The sequence below is a fragment of the Balaenoptera borealis genome (genome assembly GCF_965194805.1).
Source record: "Balaenoptera borealis genome assembly, chromosome: 8".
Classification (NCBI taxonomy): domain Eukaryota; kingdom Metazoa; phylum Chordata; class Mammalia; order Artiodactyla; family Balaenopteridae; genus Balaenoptera; species Balaenoptera borealis.
This window is the reverse complement of record NC_138865.1, coordinates 27,946,520-27,967,775: the sequence shown is the minus strand read 5'-3', so window position 1 is coordinate 27,967,775 and position 21,256 is coordinate 27,946,520. Positions and strand designations below refer to the sequence as shown.

The following is a 21,256-nucleotide window of genomic DNA, read 5'->3' as shown; positions in this document are numbered from 1 at the left end:
ATCGTTGCTTCAATGTGGGGGTGGGGAAAGAGAGATAGGAGGTGAGAAAATGCATAGGTAACATTTGATAATTGATTATGAGGGGGTGGCAAGGAGCAGGAGGAGCTGACCCATATCAGCAATAATTACTGCTAGAGGCATAGAATTGTATCAGGTGGCAGGAACACAAATATCTAGCATGTGAAACACACAGAAGTAGGGCAAGGGGAAAAGGCTTTAAATTTCTAACTTTTTGCATAGTTCACATACATTGTAGAATAAACTCTTTGTCTGCCTGGATTACTCAAAATTCCATCCTTCCTTATGGAATGTTTGCTCACTCGATCTGATTCTGAATCATCCTAGTATGCATAACAGCATAACATTTTTGTTTCAGAAGGTAAATCACATTTGCCTTTTAGCCAAATAGAATGCTTTGCTGGATGGAATGTAAGGAATTGAAAAGATTAAGTAAGGATAGTTCTCCATGAGAAAAAAAGCCAACTAAAATGAATCCTTTCAAACAGACAAATACAAAAATATAGATTTGTGTATACATGAAATGACCTAAAAGCATTGACAACTCAGTGACAATGAGCACACCCACCACCCAAATCTTGGTTTCTAAGAATCATTCTGTAATAAAAGAAACCAGAAATGGCTGATCCTAAGGCTGGGCTGAGAAAATACTAAATGAACCTGGAGCATCCTGTAGTGTCAGAGAGTAACAAAGTTCTAATGAAAAAAAAAAAATTCTCAAAAGGACACAGGAGAAAAACTGAAAGAGTTCCCAATGGCCAAAGATGGAACAATTTGAACAACAAAATAAATAATGATAGAATTCTAGGGTGAGGTTGACTTTTTCTCTTCTTTCAGTACTCTAAAGATGTTGCTCCACTGTCTTCTACCTTGCATTGTTCCCAGTGAAAAATATGGTCTCATTCTTAACTTTGTTCCTCTGTACATAATTGTACATAATGTGTTTTTTTACTTGGGCTGATTTTAAGATTTTCTGTTTACAATTAGTTTTAAGCAATCTGATTATGATGTACTTTGATGTTGTTTTCCTCATGTTTCTTGTGCTTATGTATTATTGAGCTTCTTGGATCTCTGGGTTTATAGGGTTCATTAAATTTATACAATTTTGGTTATTATTTTTTCAAATACTTTCTATGCCCCTCCCTATTCTCCTTTGGGGACTCAAACTATAAATTAGACCAGTGTGTGTGAAATTGTCACACAATGAGGCACTCTTTACTTTTTTCCAATCGTTTTTTCACTCGGTATTTCATTTTGCATAGCTTCTATTGCTGTTTTCAAGTTCACTAATCTTTTCTGCCAGGTCGAAACTGTCATTAATCCCATACAGTGTACATTTTATCTTAGATATTGTATTATATTACTAACTCCATCTGACTTCAAACTATACTACAAAACTACAGTAATCAAAGCTATGGTACTGGCACAAAAACAGAAATATAGATCGATGGAACAGGATAGAAACCCAGAGATAAACCCACGGATCTATGGTCAACTAATCTATGACAAAGGAGGCAAGGACATACAATGGAGAAAAGACAGTCTCTTGAATAAGTGGTGCTAGGAAAACTGAACAGCTACATGTAAAAGAATGAAATTAGAACACTCTCTAACATCATACACAAAAACAAACTCAAAATGGATCAAAGACCTAAATGTAAGACCGGACACTATAAAACTCTTAGAGGAAAACATACGAAAAACATTCTTTGACATAAATCACAGCAAGATCTTTTTGACCCACCTCCTAGAGAAATGGAAATAAAAACAAAAATAAACAAATGGGACCTAATGAAACTTCAAAGCTTTTGCACAGCCAAGGAAACCATAAACAAGACAAAAAGACAACCCTCAGAATGGGAGAAAATATTTGCAAATGAATCAACAGACAAAGGATTAATCTCCACAATATACAAGCAACTCATGCAGCTCAATATCACAAAAATCAACAACCTAATCCAAAAATGGGCAGAACACCGCAATAGACATTTCTCCAAAGAAGACATACAGATGGCCAAGAGGCACATGAAAAGCTGCTCAACAACACTAATTATTAGAGAAATGCAAATCAAAACTACAATGAGGTATCATCTCACACCAGTTAGAATGGGCATCATCAGAAATTCTACAAACAACAAATTCTGTAGAGGGTGTGGAGAAAAGGGAACTCTCTTGCACTGTTGGTGAGAATGTAAATTGATACAGCCACTATGGAGAACAGTATGGAAGTTCCTTAAAAAACTAAGAATTACCATATGACCCAGCAATCCCACTACTGGGCATATACCCAGAAAAAACCATAATTCAAAAAGACACATGCACCCCAATGTTCATTGCAGCACTATTTACAATAGGCAGGTCATGGACTCAACCTAAATGTCCATTGACAGACAAATGGATAAAGAAGATGTGGTACATATATACAGTGGAATATTACTCAGCCATAAAAGGGAAGGAAATTGGATCATTTGTAGAGACATGGATGGACTTAGAGACTGTCATACAGAGTGAAGTAAGTCAGAAGGAGAAAAACAAATATCATATATTAATGAATATATGTGGAATCTAGAAAAATGGTACAGATGAACCAGTTTGCAAGGCAGAAATAGAGACACAGATGTAGAGAACAAATGTATGGACACCAAGGAGGGGAAGTGGTGGGGGGGGGTTGGTGGGATGAATTGAGAGATTGGGATTGACATACATACACTAATATGTATAAAATAGATAACTAAGAACCTGCAGTATAAAAAAATAAAATAAAATTCAAATAGAAAAAGAGCTATGAAGCCACAAAAAAATAAAATGTTACTGCTACTTGCAAACCAACCAATGTTTGAAGTTCGAGGAATGTTAATTCTGTATGAAAACAGATCTATATTTAATAATAATCCTTTGCACCTCTAAAAAAAAAAAAAAAACCAAAGCAGGATTTCTTTGTGTAACTTGGATGGCTGATTCTATATTTCTTCTTAGAAGAGATGTGGTAGGTATGACAAATTTCTTTAGCACTGGTGTTTTACCAGGATCCTTGTCTTTGAATAGCTCTTCTAGGAGCTGCCTAGAAGGAATACTGCAGGTCTGTGTATGTGGTTGAAGAAGTTCTTTTGGACAGGTTTATATTTATGTGTTTGTTAAGGGGAAGGTAATGGGGAGTGGGAAGGAATGCTGGGATATCAAAGTAAGTAAGGCTTACAGTGGTGGTGGAATCCTAGTATGTTTCACTCCTGCACTTCCAAGTACAGTCCCTTTTACTTTTTGTTTTCTTAATGTCTGCCATGGCACTTCACTCACAGAACTTCAACAATTTCTCTTTCAAGCCCCATGAATCTACCAGAAGCCCAGTGTTTTTAGTAAACAGTTCACAGACTTTAGCCTCAGTGAAAATTTCACCATTCTAGGTGTTCCACTTCTACATAGAGAGCTCAGCAATCTGACTGTTTTAAGTGCACTTTATTAACTGCTCCCACATCCAGTCCATAAGCAAGGCCTTTTGGTCCTGTTTCCAATCCGTCCTTTTCTCTCCATCCCCATTGCCATCACCCTATTCAAGTCACCACCATATCTTACCTGGACTATTGAAGTAGCCCTGTACCTGGTTCTCTTCCTTCTGTTCTTGCCTACAAAGCTACCAAAAGATTTTTTATCCATTTGTTTAATTATTGCCTTTGGGCAGATTCTACAAATTGTTAAACTTGTAGAATAGGTAGGTCAAAGGAATATTTATGTAAAAATTTGCTCATATTGTCTAATTCATTACCTCCAAAAAGTTGAACTAATTTACACTTCACCAGTATTTACACCTTCACCAACTTTGAATATTATTATTATTCTGTTTAATCTTTGCTCTTCTTAAAATGGAAAGTAATGTTTCATTATTCTAATTTACATTTCTTTGGTTACTAATCAGAGTGAATATATCTTTTTATGTTTTTTAACAGTTTGTATTTCTTATTTTGAAATTGTGCTGTTCATGATTCTTTGCTCATTTGGGGGGAAGAGAAGATTATGTGTCTTTTTAAAATTGATATATAGAACTCTTAGTAAAATACAGATACTAACCTTTTCACTGCCCTCTATGTTACATATTTTCTCCCCAAAATATATTTTATTGCTGCCTTTATTTATTATTTTTTTAACTAAGGATCCAATAAAGGTTGCTTATATTTGGTTATTAGGTACCTTTAGTTTCTTTTTAATATAGAAGAGTCTCTCAAAAATTTTTGTATGCATATAGTCTCTTACTTTTCACTGTTGCATAGTGTTCTATACTATGCATCTGTCACATTAAATTTATCCATCCATGGAGGCCTAGATTGTTTCCAACACCCTCGTCCCACAAATAATGGTACAATAAAAATTCCTGCCACTATCCTTTTATGTGTTGATGTGAGAATTTCTCTGAGATACATAAGTATGGTTTGTTTGGTTGCTGAGCAATGCATATTAACATCAATAAGAATTACCTGATTTCTTTCCAGAAAGGCCTTACCAGGCTAAATTCCCACCAGCAGTAGACTACCAAGACTTGTATCTTGTTTAACCATTTACTGGCAGCAAAGCAAAGGTAAATTTCTAAATATACCTCACTTGGTTTTCTCCATATGTAAATGAAGATTAAAATGCCTACCTTATAAAGTTAAGATGAAGATGAAAGGTAATATATAAATCACTTATCACCAATCACTCACTAAATGGTAGCCAGTGTTATTATCACGTCTCTCCTATTAGACTGTCCGCTCTTTGATAGCATGCATAAGTCTTCACCTACTTCTGCCTGTCTCTCTTCTCCCATTCCTAATTCTTTGAGGTACAAATTGTGATGGGGGTATCCTTATTAACCTGACAATTTACTTCTAGAAGTCACAAATTGAGTAGCAAGAGTCTTGGTTCTAGCACACATTATAAAACATTTTGGTTTGGAAAAATCACATTTAAGTTGTTTATTTTATTAGATTCTGTGCAGTGAAGGACTAACTCAGCAGGCCTGGCTCACCCAAAGCCTACATATTCCAAACAAAGGTTTGGCCTGGAGGAGCTTCAAGATGGCAGAAGAGTAAGACATGGAGATAACCTTCTTCCCCAAAAATACATCAGAAATACATCTACATGTGGAACAACCCCTACAAAACACCTACTGAACTGGCAGAAGAACTCAGACCTCTCAAAAGGCAAGAAGCTCCCCACATACCTGGGTAGGGCAAAAGAAAAAAGAAAAAACAGGGACAAAAGAATAGGGATGGTACCTGCACCAGTGGGAGGGAGCCGTGAAGGAGGAAAGGTTTCCACACACTAGGAAGCACCTTCGGGCAGAGACTGTGGGTGGCGGAGGGAGGGGGGAAGTTTCGGAGCCATGGAGGAGAACGCAGCAACAGGGGTGCGGAGGGCAAAGCAGAGAGATTCCTGCACAGAGGATCAGTGCCGACCAGCACTCACCAGCCCGAGAGGCTTGTCTGCTCACCCACTGGGGCAGGTGGGGGCTGGGAGTTAGGCTCCGGTTTCAGAGGTCAGATCCCAGGGAGAGAACTGGGGTTGGGTGCATGAACATGGCCTGAAGGGGGCTAGTGTGCCACAGCTAGCCGGGAGGGGGTCCGGGGAAAGGTCTGGAGCTGCCGATGAGGCAAGAGACTTTTTCTTGCCTCTGTTTCCTGGTGCACAAGGAGAGGGGATTCAGAGCACCGCCTAAATGAGCTCCAGAAACTGGCGCAAGCCGCGGCTACCAGGGCGGACTTCAGAGACGGGTATGAAACGCTAAGTCTGTGGTTGCAGCCACCAAGGAGCCTGTGTGCAAGCACAGGTCACTATCCACACATCCCCTCCCAGGAGCCTGTGCAGCCCACCACTGCCAGGGTCCCGTGATCCAGGGACAACTTCCCCGGGAGAACACAAGGCATGCCTTGGGCTGGTGAAACGTCATGTCAGCCTCTGCCGCCGCAGGCTCGCCCTGAACTCTGTACCCCTCACTCCCCCCAGCCAGAGTGAGCCAGAGCCCCCGAATCAGCTGCTCCTTTAACCTCGTCCTGTCTGAGCAAAGAACAGATGCCCTCTGGCAACCTACATGCAGAGGCGGGGCCAAATTCAAAGCTGAACCCCAGGAGCTGTGCAAACAAAGACGAGAAAGGGAAATTTCTCCCAGCAGCCTCAGGAGCAGCAGATTAAATCTCCACAGACAACTTGATGTACCCTGCATCTGTGGAATACCTGAATAGACAACGAATCATCCCAAATTGAGGAGGTGGACTTTGGGAGCAATGATATATACATATCGTTTCCCTTTTTCTCTGTTTGTGAGTGTGTATGTGTATGCTTCTGTGTTATTTTGTCTGTATAGATTTGCTTTTACCATTTGTCCTAGGGTTCTGTCTATACATTTTATTTTTTATTTTTTTAGTATAATTTTTAGCACTTGTTATCATTGGTGGATTTGTTTTTTGGTTTGGTGGCTCTCTTCTTTCTTTTTTTCTTTTTTTTTTAATTACTTAAAAATTTTCTTTTAATAATTATTTTTTATTTTAATAACTTTGTTTCATTTTATTTTTACTTTATTTTATCTTCTTTCTTTCTCTCTCTCTCTCTCTCTCTCTCTCTTTCTTTCTTTCTTTCTTTCCTTCCTTTTATTGTGACCATGTGGATGACACGCTCTTGGTACTCCAGCCAGGCATCAGGGCTGTGTCTCTGAGGTGGGAGAGCCAAGTTCAAGACACTGGTCCACAAGAGACCTCCCAGCTCCACATAATATCAAATGGCAAAAATCTTCCAGAGATCTCCATCTCAACGCCAAGACCCAGCTCCATTCAACGACCAGAAAGCTACAGTACTGGACACCCTATGACAAACAACTAGCAAGACAGGAACACAACCCGATCCATTAGCAGAGAGGCTGCCTGAAATCATAATAAGGCCACAGACACCCCAAAACCCACCACAAGACGTGGACCTGTCCACTGGAAAGACAAGATCCAGCCTCATCCACCAGAACACAGGCACTAGTTCCCTCCACCAGGAAGCCTACATAACCCACTGAACCAACCTTAGCGACTGGGGACAGACACCAAAAACAATGGGAACTACGAACCTGCAGCCTGTGAAAAGGAGACCCCAAACACAGTAAGTTAAGCAAAATGAGATGACAGAGAAACACATAGCAGATGAAGGAGCAAGGCAAAAACCCACCAGACCTAACAAATGAAGAGGGAATAGGCAGTCCATCTGAAAAATAATTCAGAATAATGATAGTAAAGATGATCCAAAATCTTGGAAATAGAATGGAGAAAATACAAGAAACGTTTAACAAGGAACTAGGAGAATGAAAGAGCAAACAAACAGTGATGAACAACACAATAAATGAAATTTAAAATTCTCTAGAAGGGATCAATAGCAGAATAACTGAGGCAGAAGAACGGGTAAGTGATCTGGAAGATAAAGTAGTGGAAATAACTACCTCAGAGCAGAATAAAGAAAAAAGAATGAAAAGAATTGAGGACAGTCTCAGAGACCTCTGGGACAACATTAAACACACCAACATTCACATTATAGGGGTCCCAGAAGAAGAAGAGAAAAAGAAAGGGACTGAGAAAATATTTGAAGAGATTATAGTTGAAAACTTGCCTAATATGGGAAAGGAAATAGTTAATCAAGTCCAGGAAGCACAGAGAGTCCCATACAGGATAAATCCAAGGAGAAACATGCCAAGATACATATTAATCAAACTATCAAAAATTAAGTACAAAGAAAAAATATTAAAAGCAGCAAGGGAAAAAAACCAAATAACACACCAGGGAATCCCCATAAGGTTAACAGCTGATCTTTCAGCAGAAACTCTGCAAGCCAGAAGGGAATGGCAGGACATATTTAAAGTGATGAAGGAGAAAAGCCTACAACGAAGATTCCTCTACCCAGCAAGGATCTCATTCAGATTTGACGAAGAAATTAAAACCTTTACAGACAAGCAAAAGCTAAGAGAATTCAGCACCACCAAACCAACTTAACAACAAATGCTAAAGAAACTGCTCTAGCCAGGAAACATAAGAGAAGGAAAAGAACTACAATAACAAACACAAAACAATTAAGAAAATGGCAATAGGAACATACATATTGATAATTACCTTAAATGTAAATGGATTAAATGCTCCAACCAAAAGACGTACACTGGCTGAATGGGTACAAAAATAATACCTGTATATATGCTGTCCACAGGAGACCCACTTCAGACCTAGGGACACATACAGACTAAAAGTGAGGGGATGTAAAAAGATATTCCATGCAAATGGGAATCAAAAGAAAGCTGGAGTAGCAATTCTCATATCAGACAAAATAGACTTTAAAACAAAGAGTATTACAAGAAACAAAGAAGGACACTACATAATAATCAAGGGGTCAATCCAAGAAAAAGATATAACAATTGTAAATATTTATGCACCCAACAAAGGATCACCTCAATACATAAGGCAAATACTAACACCCATAAAAGGGGAAATCAACAGTAACACAATCATAGTAGGGGACTTTAACACCCCACTTTCACCAATGGGCAGATCATCCAAAATGAAAATAAATAAGGAAACACAAGCTTTAAATGATACATTAAACAGGATGGACTTAATTGATATTTACAGGACATTGCATCCAAAAACAAGAGAGTACACATTCTTCTCAAGTGCTCATGCAACATTCTCCAGGATAGATCATATCTTGGGTTACAAATCAAGAATTGGTAAATTTAACGAAATTGAAATTGTATCAAGTATCTTTTCCAACCACAATGGTATGAGACTAGATATCAATTACAGGAAAAAATCTGTAAAAAATACAAACACATGGAGGCTAAAGAATACATTACTTAATAACCAAGAGATCACTGAAGAAATCAAAGAGGAAATCAAAAAATACCTAGAAACAAATGACAATGAAAACACAATGACCCAAAACCTATGGGATGCAGCAAAAGCAGTTCTAAGAGGGAAGTTTATAGCAATACAATCCTACCTTAAGAAACAAGAAACATCTCAAATGAACTACCTAACCTTACACCTAAAGCAATTAGAGAAAGCAGAACAAAAAAAACCCAAAGTTAGCAGAAGGAAAGAAATCATAAAGATCAGATCAGAAATAAATGAAAAAGATATTAAGGAAACGATAGCAAAGATCAATAAAACTAAAAGCTGGTTCTTTGAGAAGATAAACAAAATTGATAAAACATTAACCAGACTCATCAAGAAAAAAAGGGAGAAGACTCAAATCAATAGAATTAGAAATGAAAAAGGAGAAGTAACAACTGACACTGCAGAAATATAAAGGATCATGAGAGATTACTACAAGCAACTCTATGCCAATAAAATTGACAATCTGGAAGAAATGGGCAAATTCTTAGAAAAGCACAACCTCCAGTGACTCAACCAAGAAGAAATAGAAAATATGAACAGACCAATCACAAGCACTGAAATTGAAACTGTGATTAAAAATCTTCCTACAAAGAAAAGCCCAGGACCAAATGGCTTCACAGGCGAATTCTATCAAACATTTAGAAAACAGCTAACACCTATCCTTCTCAAACTCTTCCAAAATATAGCAGAGGGAGGAAAACTCCCAAACTTATTCTATGAGGCCACCATCACCCTGATACCAAATCCAGACAAAGATGTCACAAAAAAAGAAAACTATAGGCCCGTATCACTGATGAACATAGATGCAAATATCATCAACAAAATACTAGCAATCAGAATCCAACAGCACATTAAAAGGATCATACACCATGATCACGTGGGGTGTATCCCAGGAATCCAAGGATTCTTCAATATACGCAAATCAATCAATGTGATACACCCTGTTAACAAATTGAAGGAGAAAAACCATATGATCATCTCAATAGATGTAGAAAAAGCTTTCGACAAAATTCAACATGCATTTATGTTAAAAACCCTCCAGACAGTAGGCATAGAGGGAACCTCGCTCAACATAATAAAGGCCATATATGACAAACCCACAGTCCTCAGTGGTGAAAAACTGAAACCATTTCCACTAAGATCAGGAATAAGACAAGGTTGCCCACTCTCACCACTATTATTCAACATTGTCTTGGAAGTTTTAGCCACAGCAATCAGAGATGAAAAAGAAATAAAAGGAATCCAAATTGGAAAAGAAGAAGTAAAACTGTCACTGTTTGCAGATGACAAGATTCTATACATAGAGAATCCTAAAGATGCTACCAGAAAACTACTAGAGCTAATCAATGAATTTGGTAAAGTAGCAGGATACAAAATTAATGCACAGAAATCTCTAGCATTGCTATACAGTAATGATGAAAAATCTGAAAGTGAAATTAAGGAAAGACTCCCATTTACCTTTGCAACAAAAAGAACACAATACCTAGGAATAAAACTACGTAAGGAGACAAAAGACTTGTATGCAGAAAACTATAAGACATTGATGAAAGAAATTAAAGATGATACAAATAGATGGAGAGATATACCATGTTCTTGGATTGGAAGAATCAACATTGTGAAAATGACTATACTACCCAATGCAATCTGCAGATTCAATGCAATACCTATCAAACTACCACTGGCGTATTTCACAGAATTAGAACAAAAAATTTCATAATTTTTATGGAAACATAAAAGACCCCGAATAGCCAAAGCAATCTTGAGAAGGAAAAACGGAGCTGGAGGAATCAGGCTCCCTGACTTCTGACTACACTACAAAGCTACAGTAATCAAGACAGTATGGTACTGGCACATAAACAGAAATATAGATCAATGGAACAGGAATGAAAGCCCAGAGATAAACCCACGCACATATGGTCACCTTATCATTGATAAAGGAGGCAAGAATATACAGTGGACAAAAGACAGCCTCTTCAATAAGTGGTGCTGGGAAAACTGGACAGCTACATGTAAAAGAATGAAATAAGAATACTCCCTAACACCATACACAAAAAGAACCTCAAAATGGATTAAAGACCTAAATGTAAGGCCAGACAGTATAAAATTCTTAGAGAAAAACAGAGGCAGAACACTCTATGACATAAATCACAGCAAGATCCTTTTTGCCCCACCTCCTAGAGAAATGGAAATAAAAACAAAAATAAACAAATGGGACCTAATGAAACTTAAAAGCTTTGCACAGCAAAGGAAACAATAAAGAAGACAAAAAGATAACCCTCAGAATGGGAGAAAATATTTGCAAATGAATCAACAGACAAAGGATTAATTTCCCAAATTTACAAGCAGCTCATGCAGCTCAATATCAAAAAAACAAACAACCCAATCCAAAAATGGGCAGAAGACCTAAACAGACATTTCTCCAAAGAAGATATACAGATTGCCAACAAACACATGAAAGAATGCTCAACATCAATAATCATTAGAGAAATGCAAATCAAAACTACAATGAGATATCATCTCACACCAGTCAGAATGGCCATCATCAAAAATGCTGGAGAGGGTGTGGAGAAAAGGGAACCCTCTTGCACTGTTGGTGGGAATGTACATTGATATAGCCACTGTGCAGGACAGTATGGAGGTTCCTTAAAAACCTAAAAATAGAACTACCATACGACCCACCAATCCCACTACTGGGCATATACCCTGAGAAAACCATAATTCAAAAAGAGTCATGTACCACAATGTTCATTGCAGCTCTATTTACAATAGCCAGGACATGGAAGCAACCTAAGTGTCCATCGACAGATGAACGGATAAAGAAGATGTGGCACATATATACAATGGAATATTACTCAGCCATAAAAAGAAACGAAATTGAGTTATTTGTAATGATGTGGATGGACCTAGAGTTTGTCATACAGAGTGAAGTAAGTCAGAAAGAGAAAAACAAATATTGTACGCTAACAGATTTGTATGGAATCTAAAAAAAAAAAAGGAAAAGGTCATGAAGAACCTAGGAGCAGGATGGGAATAAAGACACAGACCTACTAGAGAATGGACTTGAGGACACGGGGAGAGGGAAGGTTAAGCTGAGACAAAGTGAGAGAGTGGCATGGACATAGATACACTACCAAATGTAAAACCAATAGCTAGTGGGAAGTAGCCTCATAGTACAGGGAGTTCAGCTCAGTGCTTTGTGACAACCTAGAGGGGTGGGAGGGTGGGGGGAGGGAGACGCAAGACGGAAGAGATATGGGGATATATGTATATGCATAGCTGATTCACTTTGTTATAAGGCAGAAACTAACACACCCTTGTAAAGCAATTATACTCCAATAAAGATGAAAAAAAACCCCAAAAAACAAAGTTTTGGCCTGTGACTGTCTTTTGGGAGATAACCTCTAAGCCCTTGGAATATCCCTATAAGCCTGATAATAATGGCTTTGTTTACCTGGGGCCTTGGGGTATGCTAGGAAGCTTATGCTAACAATGTGACTTATGATGGGGTCTTTGGGCCACTTGGTATCAATATCATCTCTGGAGGGGCTGAGGACTGAGTACCTAAGGTCAGTCACTTGGTGCTCCATGCTATGTGACTGACCCCCAATAAAAACCTTCGATACCAAGGCTTAGGTAAGCTTCCTGGGTTTCATGCGTATTGTCACACATCATTGCTGGGGTAATTAAACGATGTCCATAGCCTCCACTCAGAGAATACAACTGGAAACTTGTTGCATGGTTTCTCCTGGACTCTGGCCTATGTGCCCTTTACCTTTTCTGATTTCAATCTGCATCCTTTCACTGTAATAAACCATACCATGAGTTTAACAGCTTTTCCTTTTCTGAATTAAAATGTTTACTAAATTTTTTTATTAATTATTGCTCCAGCTTTATTGAGGTATAATGAATAAAAGTTGAAAAAATTTATGGTGTTCAATTGATGTTTTGATATTCATATAGATTATGAAATAGTCACTCCAACCAAGCTATTAACATATCTATCACTTCACAGTTGCCATTTTCTTTCGTTTTTCTTTTTGTAATGAGAACACTTAGGATCAACCCTCTTAGCAAATTTCAAGAATACAATACGGTACTGATAATGACAGTCACACTGCTGTACATTAGGTCTTCAGAACTTATTTTGCATAACTGAAATTATATACTCATTGACAAACATCTCCCATTTCTCTCTCCCTCAAACCCCTGGAAACCACCATTCTACTCCACTGCTTCTAAGAGTTTGGCTATTTTAGATTCCACATGTAAGTGACATCATGCAATACTTGTCTTTCTGTGTTTGGCTTATTTCACTTAGCATAATGTCCTACAGGCTCATCCATGTTGTCACAATGGCCATATTTACATCGTTTAAAATGATGAATGATATAATATTGCATATACATATATATATATCACATTTTCTTTAAACAATCATCTGAAGATAAATATTTATGTTGTTTCCATGTCTCACCAACTGTGAATAATGCTGCAATAAACCTGGGAGTGCAGTTATCTCTTTGTGATTCTGATTTTATTTCTTCCGGATATATACCCAGAAGTGGGACTGCTGGATCATATGGTAATTTTGTTTTTTTACTTTTGGGGGGAAACTCTATACTGTTTTCCACACTGTACCAATTTACATCCCCACCAGCAGTGTACACATGTTCACTTTTATCAAAATTCTTGCAACACTTGTTATTTTTTGTCTTTTTTATAACAGCCATTCTAACAGATTTGAGGTGGTATCTCATTGTGGTTTTGATTTGCATTTCCTTGATGATTAGTGAAGTTGAGCATCTTTTCATATACCTGTTGGTCATTTGAATGTCTTCTTTTGAGAAATGTCTATTTAGGTCTTTTGCCCATGTTTTAATCAGGCTATTTATTTATCTATTTGCTATTAAGTTGCATGAGTTCCATATATATTTTAGATATTAACCCCTTATTGGATATATAATTTGAAAATATTTTCTCCCATTCAGTAGGTTGCTTTTTCATTTTGTTGATTATTTCCTTTGCTGTACAAAAGCTTTATATGCAATCTCACTTGTCTGATTTTGCTTTCTGGCCTGTGCTTTTGGTGTCATATCAAAAAAATATTTGTCCAGTCAGATTATTTCCCTGTTTTCTTTCAGTAGTTTTAGAGTTTCAGGTCTTACGTTTGAGAATTTCATCCACTTTGAGTGATGTCTGGTGTAAGACAAGGGTCCAATTTCATGGTCTGCATACAGATATCCTATTTTCTAAATACCATAACACACGTATCCTTCAGTGAGTGCCATTATTTTCCTAGAGCCTAGGATGTTGAATTAAATTATGTGGAATCCCAGGTCTTTGACGTTGATTAGTGCAGAATTAATTAGAAGGTAAGAATAAGGGTCTATTTAATTCCTATGGTATAACTATCAACATAATGCAATAAATAATTCATCTCCTAAAATTTACTTTTATGATAATTTACTTTTATGATAATTTACTTTTATGCAAATCAAGGGACCAGACCTCACAGTGCCATCATTAAATATTACTTCCAGTGTTGCATTTTTGGCAATGCATTTTAATTGGGATTTTCACAAACTGGTATGTATTTAGAAGATAATCAAGAAAGATGACAAGTTCATCTTGGAATTTCAAACAAATGGAATTAGACATTTTTGTACAGATATAGAAGGCAGAACCAGAATCAAAGTATGGCTGAAATAGGCAGGCAGTTTTTGGCTTAATAAAAGGACATAATTCCAAAATATGACAGCTATCCATAAATGGATTGGGCCTATTTAACATATCCTCTTCTCTGGCTATATTTAAGAACAGGATAGGGGACAACTGGTCTGAGGTATTGTTGGGGGAATTTCCTACTCACAATTCAAGGCTGGTGGCTTCTAAAATCCTGTCAGTTTCCTAGTGCCGACTAAAAAGCCTTCAGTCGAGGACAAGTAGCAGTAAAGTCCCTGATAGAAGGGGCAGTCTAGGTAGATGACCTGAGCTCAATAAAAGAATTTCTATGTTCTTTCAGGAAAAACTGATTTTGGACATCAATATGCTTTGGGAAGCAATGTCTGTTCAGTGAGTGTAAATGAAGCTATAACTCAGTACACCAAGTGCTATGGACTGAAGCCCTGGAAGGGACCTAAGCCAATGGATACACTATAACAAATCAAACAAAAATCTTTAGGATTGTACAAGACCCATTTGGAACAACAACAATAATACAAGATGCAAATCAATAGTGAAATGACTGGACTTACTCCATTCTTCAATTAAGTCCACCTGGGTCTCTTTAATAAGGAGGAAGACATAAGTTCTTCAGAGTTTCAGTGTTTGTCTTCTTTCAAAGAGGCATCGAATGCTCAAACACCTAATAAAAAATATTCTCACTATATTTGTTCCCCAAATTCGTGGAGCAGGTCCTATCTGTCACATTAACTCTTTAACTAGCCAAGCCACTTTACTTTTGGAGCTTGGGTTGGCATCTGCAAAGTAGGATGTAATATCTCACAAGGTCCTTTCCAGCCAGTAATCATAACATTTATAGAGCCAAAATTAGTGTTAGCTGATTTCTGCACTTTAGCACATCAGCACTTTACCCAAACATGATCTGAGGCTTTGAGTAATCAGTTCATATACACCGTGTTGGTACCATCAAGTAGTTCTGGATTGGAACAGGGACCTGTATGTTTCCTAAGGCTGTCCTTCCCATGAATCCCACAGCCCAGGTAAGCTCTCTGTCAGCTTCTTTATAGATTTTGAAGAGGAACAGAATATCGTAGTTATAGCATACGGCACTTCCCCAGTTCGGGATTCCAGATCCCGGGGCTCTGTATCCGTGTCAGAACGTGCCCATCCATATACTTGTTGGGGGCACCAAACCAAGACCAGAAGTGCAGTCACTAACAAAACCCCCAGCACCTGACACCCTCAGTTCGCCAGATCCGGTTCTGTCTCAGGAAAAAGAAACTATTCCTGGGGTCCTTGGGAGATGACGCATTTCCAGCGTGCCGCGGAGTCCTGACGCCAAGGAGGCCCCGGAAACGTGGAGGCGGGGCCTGAGGTGGGCGGGCACTGCTGAGGCTTTGAGCGCAGGCGCAGAGCTTGTGGCGGGAGCTGAGATCCGGGGCGGGGCCTCCTGCCCCTAGCCGGCCTGTGGGGAAGCGGAGCGGGGCTACCTTGGCCGCTGGAGACGCTGTTGGCAGCTCTCTGAGTTTGGTTCTGTTAGTGGCTGTGGCTTGTGCCCGCTTTTAGCTGCTCTCCTCGCCTCGTTTCTTTTGCGGCTCCGGCCTCGGCAGCGCTCACAGCTCTCGGCGCCGCCGCCTGACCCGCAGGCCGCTTTGGGCCGCGGAGCCCATGAGAGCGCGGGCCCCGCCGCCGCATTTGCGGCGTAGCTGTAGTCCCGTAACCCCCCCAGCCGGCGCGGGCATGGCAGCGGCATGAACGCGGAATCTCCACTGGAGAGGGAGGAGAAGGCGGCGTCGGAGCCCGAGGCGGGAGCCATGCTGGAGAAGCGCGCGGGCGCGCGGGCCGCGAGCGGCAGCTCGGTGAGCGCGGGCTCGGAGTTCGGACGCTTTTCTCAGCCCGAAGCCCCAAGCCAGGGGAGGTTGGGCGGCGTCGCGGCCTGAGTCCGGGGACGCCTGATGCGGGGCTGGGGCCTGGGTCCCTTGGGGATGAGGATACACTGACCCTTCGCCTCGGCTCGAGGGGCTCTGGCTGTCTGAAAGCCTGTCCTTTTCCGTGTCAGCCAGCCGAATTCATCACTGCTAGGCTTTCCTAGCGCTGCTCATCGCTAGACAAAAATTTAGGCGACTTGGTTATTGTTTCAAAAGACGCCCGACGTGGGACCGTGAATATAAGTAATTTGGTTCTTTCAGAGCTCTCCATACGCGTGACAGTGGATCCTGTTTTCATGGTGCACTTTCTGGCTTGAGCCTACTTAGAAGATGTGTGGAGAACCTTTAGAACCGGCATTGGGCCCTGGACCGGGAAGTTGGCGGTGGAGGCTGGGCAGCGCCTTCCTGTTCCTTCCTGGTTCTCTAGGCGGTCACAGAAGCGGTTGGTGAGCAGGATTTCAGAGGAAGCTGCCTATCCCAGGGCCCAACTGAGGAGCGTATTCAGGCTAGTCTCTTAACAGTTTCACGTGAGAGTCAGATGGCTTCCGAAGCACTGGTTTAATTGGCCTGGATTCGGCAGAGCAGGCTGTCAGTGGCGCTTAGGTGTCTGACGTTGGAACTCTAAGCATAGAGTGTCATTTCTCAAAGATATATTTTTTTCTTTTTTGCTCTATTTAGGACAGGAAATATAGAAACGGTACAATGAATAGAAACTAATGCCAAGGAGGCTTTTTCCAAAGAAAATAGAAATTTTAGGAAAATTAAATAATATGCAATCGGCTTCAGATTTAATTTGCTTTTAAAGAATGCTAAATGATGTTGAGGGCCCCTTCCTGCCCAAGTGACTTCTTATTTTTGAGGAAAAAAATAAGGAGTTCCTCATTTCAGGAAAGTGTTTTTGGTAGGAGGAGGGAAATTCTGTAGAATTGGTTTCTCTCGTTTTGTTTTTGATTACATAAAAGGTAGACTTATCTTCCTGCCGACTAAGGGAAACGAAACTGCCAGCTCCTCCTCCTGTCTTTGAATTGATAGACCATAATTACTGACCAGTGGCCAAGCTAGTAACCTGAGAGGTAGAATCCATCCTTTCCCATCCCTTCATCCAATATATTAATAAGTCTAGCTAAGTTTACCAGGTAAAGATTTTAGGTTTTTTATCCTTTCTGCGTTCCTGTGGTTCAGTTCCTTAGCATTTTTGACCTAGATTTTGACTATCTCTTGAGACCCTTGCTTACTTCATCATCAGGCTGCTCTCCACAGTATTGATTAGTGTAATCTAACATGTAAATATGATCATTACTGCTGTCCTTAAATATTTTCATTAGCTCTCTTTGGCTTATAGGATAAAAAAATAACCTGGCAGGTTGAAGCATTAAAGCATAGTGATTAGGTGAGCATGCTTGGAATCCCAGTTCCCACTTTTTATTACCTGTATAACTTTGGGCAAGTTATATAACCTCTCCAAATTAATGATAGTGTTTACCTCAGAGAATTGTGAGGGTTACTACAACCTGGCACCTAGTAAGTCCTCAATAAATATTAGCTGTTATTGTTATTATTTCTCTATTTTAAGCATGAATGATTGGTCAGAATGTATAGGTGATCCTTGTCTGGTAAAAAACATTCAGTTCTCTCCCATTTACTAATCTATACAGGAACTAGACCCCAACCTAAAAATTAAAGTCGCTGATTTTATGTGCTTAGAACAGGAATTTTTGAGGAATGTGTATTCAAAGAAACTGAGACAGTTTATTCCCTGATTGCTTTCCCTGTGAGTCTTGATGCTAATTTAGGCACAAATAGATTCCTGTCCAGTCTTTCCTTACCTCTTAGGGTGTGTCTAGTCAGTACTGATAAATTGCAGTGAATTCTGACAGTGAGTTTTGGTGCTTGCTCTACTTAGATGACTAGCATGGGTAGGTAGCAGGGTTCAGCCACTGGTGCTTTTTGTAATGTGTGTTGCCTGGGAAAGCAGTGAATGTCTTTAATCATATATGTTCATGTCATATGCCAGTACCCCCAAATTATGCATCTTTCCTGTTTGCAGTTTCTTTCTAGTATTGCTTCCAGGTGCTACATTCTTTGTCCTCCAAAACTTGACTTCATTTTAATGTGTTGGAATTTCCTTATAGCTTGATTCTAGTGTATTCATGGTTTCAAGTTCTTAGATGTTACTAATAATCACAAGCAAGACTGCCCACATACAGGGAATCGGCTGAAACTTTTTTCTACCTTGTTTGGCAAAGAGATGTATTGACCTGAATAATAGAAGGGAATCACATATTTATTCTAAGAGACCATTGCAATCTAGAAAAGGGAATTGTGTGTAGTAAATAAGTTCTTGTTTTATTGTCCTTTCTTTGCTCTATCCCTCCCTAATTGTGTGTGTTCATACACCTTGAAATGTTGTGTCAGAATTATTTGCATTATCATTGAATGCATATCCTTTTGGAATCATTTACCTTTGAGCATCTGAAGAGAATTAAGGATTTTCTGCAAAGAAAACACAACTGAGTTTAGCATACTGTGTATTTCAGAATGTTCATTGACTCCAAAAAGCCAGTACTTAGATACCAGTTAAGATCTCTGATGTAGGGCCTCTCAGGATCAATGCCATTCTGGTGACATTTGATGTGTTTTTAGTTGATTTTCCTCAGACCGTTTTAGAGGGGCTCCTGTAAAGACTAATTTTGATTTATAAGGACAAGAATATTATATATTATATAGGCACAATGGAAACAGTACTGAAGAGCAGCTTGTTACCCAAAAAAAAGGCTAAAAGGACTAGATATGTTTTGTTTGTAAAAAGGTGAAAGAGGGGACTTCCCTGGCGGTCCAGTGGTTAAGACTCCACGCTTCCACTGCAGCGGGGCACGGGTTCCATCCCTGGTCAGGGAACCAAGATCCCACATCCCACGGGTGGCACGGCCAAAAAAAAAAAAAATGTGAAAGAGGACCTAGGGACATTTTAGGGAAATTTTTTTTTTTAATTAGCTTTCAATTCTTAACACTGTTAGGAATCAGTATGATCATTTTAGTAATAAAATAGTACTGGGACATTAGCACAACCAAACTCTGTTAAGTAAATTATAAGCAGATAAAAGGAGAAATGGAAAGCATTTGTGAGCAGTTGATCTATCGCAATTTATAAAAGTAAATGCATTGTGCTTTCATAGCAGAAACATTTATATTTCATATTAAGAAGTATGCAGATCTCTAGTCAACTTTCAAGCCTTTATCAGAACACAGACTTGTTGCTGCTGTTGTATTGTTCTTAGGCCTAGTATAGGCAGGATTTTGTAAAACTTGCTTCTTATGATATCTGAGCATCCTTTCCCACTGGTTTTCTTACTAGATTAAGTCTTTGAAGACAGGGACTACACCTGTGTATCTTTTAATCTAAAATAGTCCCTTAATCTAAAATAGTCTAAAATAAATGTATGTTAGAGAAGTAAATTAGTCTAGTTTAAACCAGTAATTATGCTTATCAATGAAATTAGCTTGTTACTTTTATATAAGTTTTGGTTGGCCTTATAAAACAAATTGGAGAGTTCTGTTTTCTTTTATTCTCTGAAGAGTTTGTGTAAGATGGTAATACAGTTGTAGAACTTTATGGTTCTTCAGTTTTTTGGGCTAATGTAGTTCTAGAACAATGTAGATTTTCCGTTTGATTTTCTATTTTTTTCTGTCAATTTTAGTAAGTTGTATTTTGCTAGGAATTTGTCCATTTCATCTAAAATTTCAAATTAATTGGCATAAAGTTGTTCCTAACAGCCTCTTAGGCTCTTTTTAATTACTGTAGGATCTTTAGTCTATTTTTTTTTTTATTGCTGACATTGGTAATTTTTACCTTATCTTTAAAAAATATTCTTTAGGGTCTTCTGGATAAATATTCACAAATTTTTCAAGTGGCAGTAATTTCATGTCTTGTTTCTGTATTATATGAACTATATCCAGGAAAATGTTCAGTAGTAATTGTAAAAGTGCACAGCCTTCTCTGCGTAACAGGAATGTATATATTTTTTCCACTGTCAAGGATGATGTTAGCTATACAGATGCGATAAACATGCTTTATTACACTATGGAAGCATCTTTTTATTCCTCATTCTCCTTCTTGCTGGTGTTTTCTCTCTCCTTTCCCCCTTCTTTCTCTTTCCTTCCTTCCCTCTCTCCCTCCTTCTAGTTTAGTGTCTCATAGAACCTTCACAAGTGGTTTATGAAATCTGAGATGTGCCCTGGGGAAAGAGGTTGTAGCATAGCAAGGGCATTGTTATATGAAAATTGGAAGAGAAATTTGTCCTTAATATCTGTAATCAATTATAACAAATAAGAGTTTCTAACCCTGCAAAAACATATCATATTTGTGAAGTTTGGTCAATTTCCTATCTAGATGCCTGACTTTTTTATATGTAGCTTTGTATTTGCTTCTCTTTTAAAAACAGCTTTATTGAAATATAATTATAAAAACTATATATGTTTAGAGTGTACAGATTTGTGTTTTGACACTTGTGAAATCATTACTGCAATCAAGATAGTGAACATATCCATCATCCCTAAAAGTTTCCTTGTGCCCATTTGTACATCCTCTATCCACTTCCACCTTCCCAGGCAAGCATTTATCTACTTTCTGTTGCTATATATTAGTTTTAATTTTCTAAAGTTTTATATAAATGGACTTATACAGAATATATTCTTTTTGGTCTGGCTTTTTTCAACTCAGATAAATTATTTTGAGATTTATTCATG

At 38.7% G+C, this 21,256-nt stretch overlaps 2 protein-coding genes across 6 annotated transcripts in view; one reads left to right on the top strand and one right to left on the bottom strand.

Moving 5' to 3' along the window:
* LOC309633809 (uncharacterized protein) overlaps nt 1-21,256 on the bottom strand; it is a gene marked incomplete at its 5' end in the record, with an annotated part of 240,066 nt that overhangs the window by 19,713 nt on the left and 199,097 nt on the right. The window lies entirely within an intron of this gene.
* Nucleotides 15,969-21,256, top strand: part of LOC309632903 (hippocampus abundant transcript-like protein 1) — an 84,825-nt gene continuing 79,537 nt past the window's right edge. Inside the window, exon 1 of one of the 5 annotated variants that reach the window (XM_082400945.1) lies at nt 15,969-16,441. In XM_082400945.1, the coding sequence (XP_082257071.1) occupies nt 16,334-16,441 (108 nt within the window). In that variant the 5' untranslated portion in view covers nt 15,969-16,333. Of the gene's footprint in view, nt 16,442-16,508; nt 18,032-21,256 lie in introns of those variants that run through there. The other 4 variants (XM_082400940.1, XM_082400943.1, XM_082400941.1 and 1 more) reach the window with 4 other exon arrangements.